This window comes from Babylonia areolata, chromosome 12 (genome assembly GCF_041734735.1).
Source record: "Babylonia areolata isolate BAREFJ2019XMU chromosome 12, ASM4173473v1, whole genome shotgun sequence".
Lineage (NCBI taxonomy): Eukaryota > Metazoa > Mollusca > Gastropoda > Neogastropoda > Buccinidae > Babylonia > Babylonia areolata.
In genome coordinates this window covers 40,647,878-40,650,377 of record NC_134887.1, presented here as the reverse complement: position 1 = coordinate 40,650,377, position 2,500 = coordinate 40,647,878, and the positions used below count along the sequence as shown (strand labels likewise).

The 2,500-nt window shown below is 48.5% G+C and overlaps 1 protein-coding gene across 1 annotated transcript in view; it reads left to right on the top strand.

Annotated features, from left to right (window-relative positions):
- The window catches only part of LOC143288620 (potassium voltage-gated channel protein egl-36-like), a 95,190-nt gene that overhangs the window by 72,456 nt on the left and 20,234 nt on the right, over positions 1–2,500 (top strand). The window contains exon 2 of the mRNA XM_076597274.1: positions 2,003–2,500. This exon is cut by the window's right edge and continues 576 nt beyond it. Coding sequence (XP_076453389.1) covers positions 2,003–2,500 — 498 coding nt within the window. The remainder of the gene's footprint in view (positions 1–2,002) is intronic.

Genomic DNA, 2,500 nt, shown 5'->3' with positions numbered 1-2,500 from the left:
CACACACACACACACACACACACACACACACACACACACACACACACACACCTATATCTATGAATAAACATGGGATGATTACAACACACCATAACCTCACAGACTTGTAACTCGCTGCGCTCTGCTCGGCTAGGCTCGGACAGCGCAAGTTTATCACGATGCACAGGACTAGTCCCTAGTTCGTTACATCCCTAACACCCTCCCCACCCCCTTACCCCCCACCCCCAACCCCCTCTCGGCCTCCTCCCCATCCCCCCCCCCCCCCCCCATTGAGCCGCCGCCGCTGGCCACAGTGTAGAAAGAACAAAAAGATCAATCAGCAGCGCTCTGGAGACAAGGCTGGCTCCGATGGACCCTACCACCTCCCCCCCCCCCCCTTCTCCCGGCCCCCCTACCATCAGTCATCATCATCATCATCATCATCATCATTGCCTGGGCTGCTTCCCTGCCTGTGTTTACACACACACACACACACACACACACACAGGTCATAATTATAATATGTAGCAGTTCTCTGAACAGCACAGCGAAGTCTGCTGCATTCAGATAAATAAGCGAGCTATTCAATCAGTCTGAGTTTTTTTGTTGTTGTTTTTTTTTTCTTCTTCTTCTTCTTTCTTTCTGTTGAGTGATGGTCGTGTTTGTCGAGCTGCTGACATTGTTGAGCCTAGTCATACATACACTCAGCGTACGTGCAGAGACACAGACAGACACAGACACATATAGACACACATACACACACACAGGCACACGCACACACACACACACACACACACACACACACACACACACACACACACAGAGGCACACGCACACACACACACACACACACATACACACACACACACACACACACACACACACACACACACACACACACACACACACACACACACCTGGCATACAGGTACAAGCATGGTGTTAGTAAAAACGCACAGGAAAAAAATGAACAAAATGAAAGAAACAAACACACACACAACACACACCGCACCACAGACCAGAGTGGGGGGTGGAGGGTGAGGGAGGTTCTCAGTCAACCATACACACCTGACAAACAGAATCATTAAAATGAACGATTTTCATTACACATTGTGGCATAAGGTGGGAAAGGCAATGTTTTCTGAAGGTGGCTGGGCAATGGTGTTGTTTAATTGTTTCTGGGAGTGAGTTCCATAGGGTGGCGCCTAAGTCTACCAGACTGGATTTGAACAAGTCAGTTCTTGGAATTGGGATATGGACTTTGGGGGGATTCCTTGATGAATTTACAGAAAATTTGTCTCTGTTAATGTTGGTGGTGCATTACCTGTCATAATCTTTTTCATCTTGATTCCTTAATTGTACTCTAATCTACAGATTAGTGGGAGAATATTCGCTTGTTTATAGTCTGAGTCTAAAAGGGAAGTCTTTTTTAAGGAGTACCAGCTTGAGCCCCCGTTTATGAAGATTCTGTAATGGCTTCATGGTGTTTGCACTTGCGGAGTCCCATAGTGTTGATGCATAATCTGTTGTAGACTGGATATGTGCTTGAAGAGAGAGAGAGAGAGAGAGAGAGGGGGGGGGGGTCATTGCTCATGTTTGTAACTCACGTGTACTTGTTGACGCTCTTTTTTGTCAATGCTGACATTTGAAATTCACATGTACTTTATGACGCGTTTTTTTTTTCTTTTTTTTTTTTTTTTTGGTTTTTTTTTGTTTTTTTTTGCTTACTTTTGTAGTTCACGTGTACTTCTTGACACTCTTTTTGTCATTGCCTATGTTTGCAGTTCACGCGTACTTGCTGACGCTTTTTTTTTTTTTTTTTTTTTTTTGTCATTGCTGATGTTTGGAATTCACGTGTGCTTGTTGACGCACTTTCATCAGTCTTTGGTCATTGATGGCATGTAGTTTTTGTCATTTTTGTCTTCTTTTTTTTCTTTTTTAAAACATTGCTTACATTCTTTGTCATTGACACGTACCGTCCGAACGACTTAATCAAAAGATGGATTCTGACCACTGATTGCAGAGGCGGCCGTCCTTTCCACAGAGCAGCCGCTACCACCACAACAATGGACGGCCCGCCCCCACCGCCGCCTCCATGGCTGAGATGCAGGATGAGGATGACGAGGACACCCCCACCTCCTCCTCCTCCCCTCCAGTGGTGTCCGGGGCCCCACACCACCACTACCACCACCACCACCACCATCCCGACCTCCACCACCTCTACCACCACCACCACAACCCCCGATGCCAGCTTTTCGCCCTCGACAACACGCTCCACATTACCACCGACATCGCTCCTGCCTCCACCATCGCCACCGCCACCACCATCACAGCCACCTCCACCTCCAGCACCACTAGCACCCTCAACCTCAACACCGACAGTGTCGACGGGGCTTCAGACCTCCTGCCGTCTTCCTCGGCGGCGACGAGACGTTTGGAGAACATCCCCCCTCCTGCTGCGGCCTGTACGTGCCACCTCTCTGACGTCATCCTGGGCGGCGTGACGTCACCGGACGGGTCC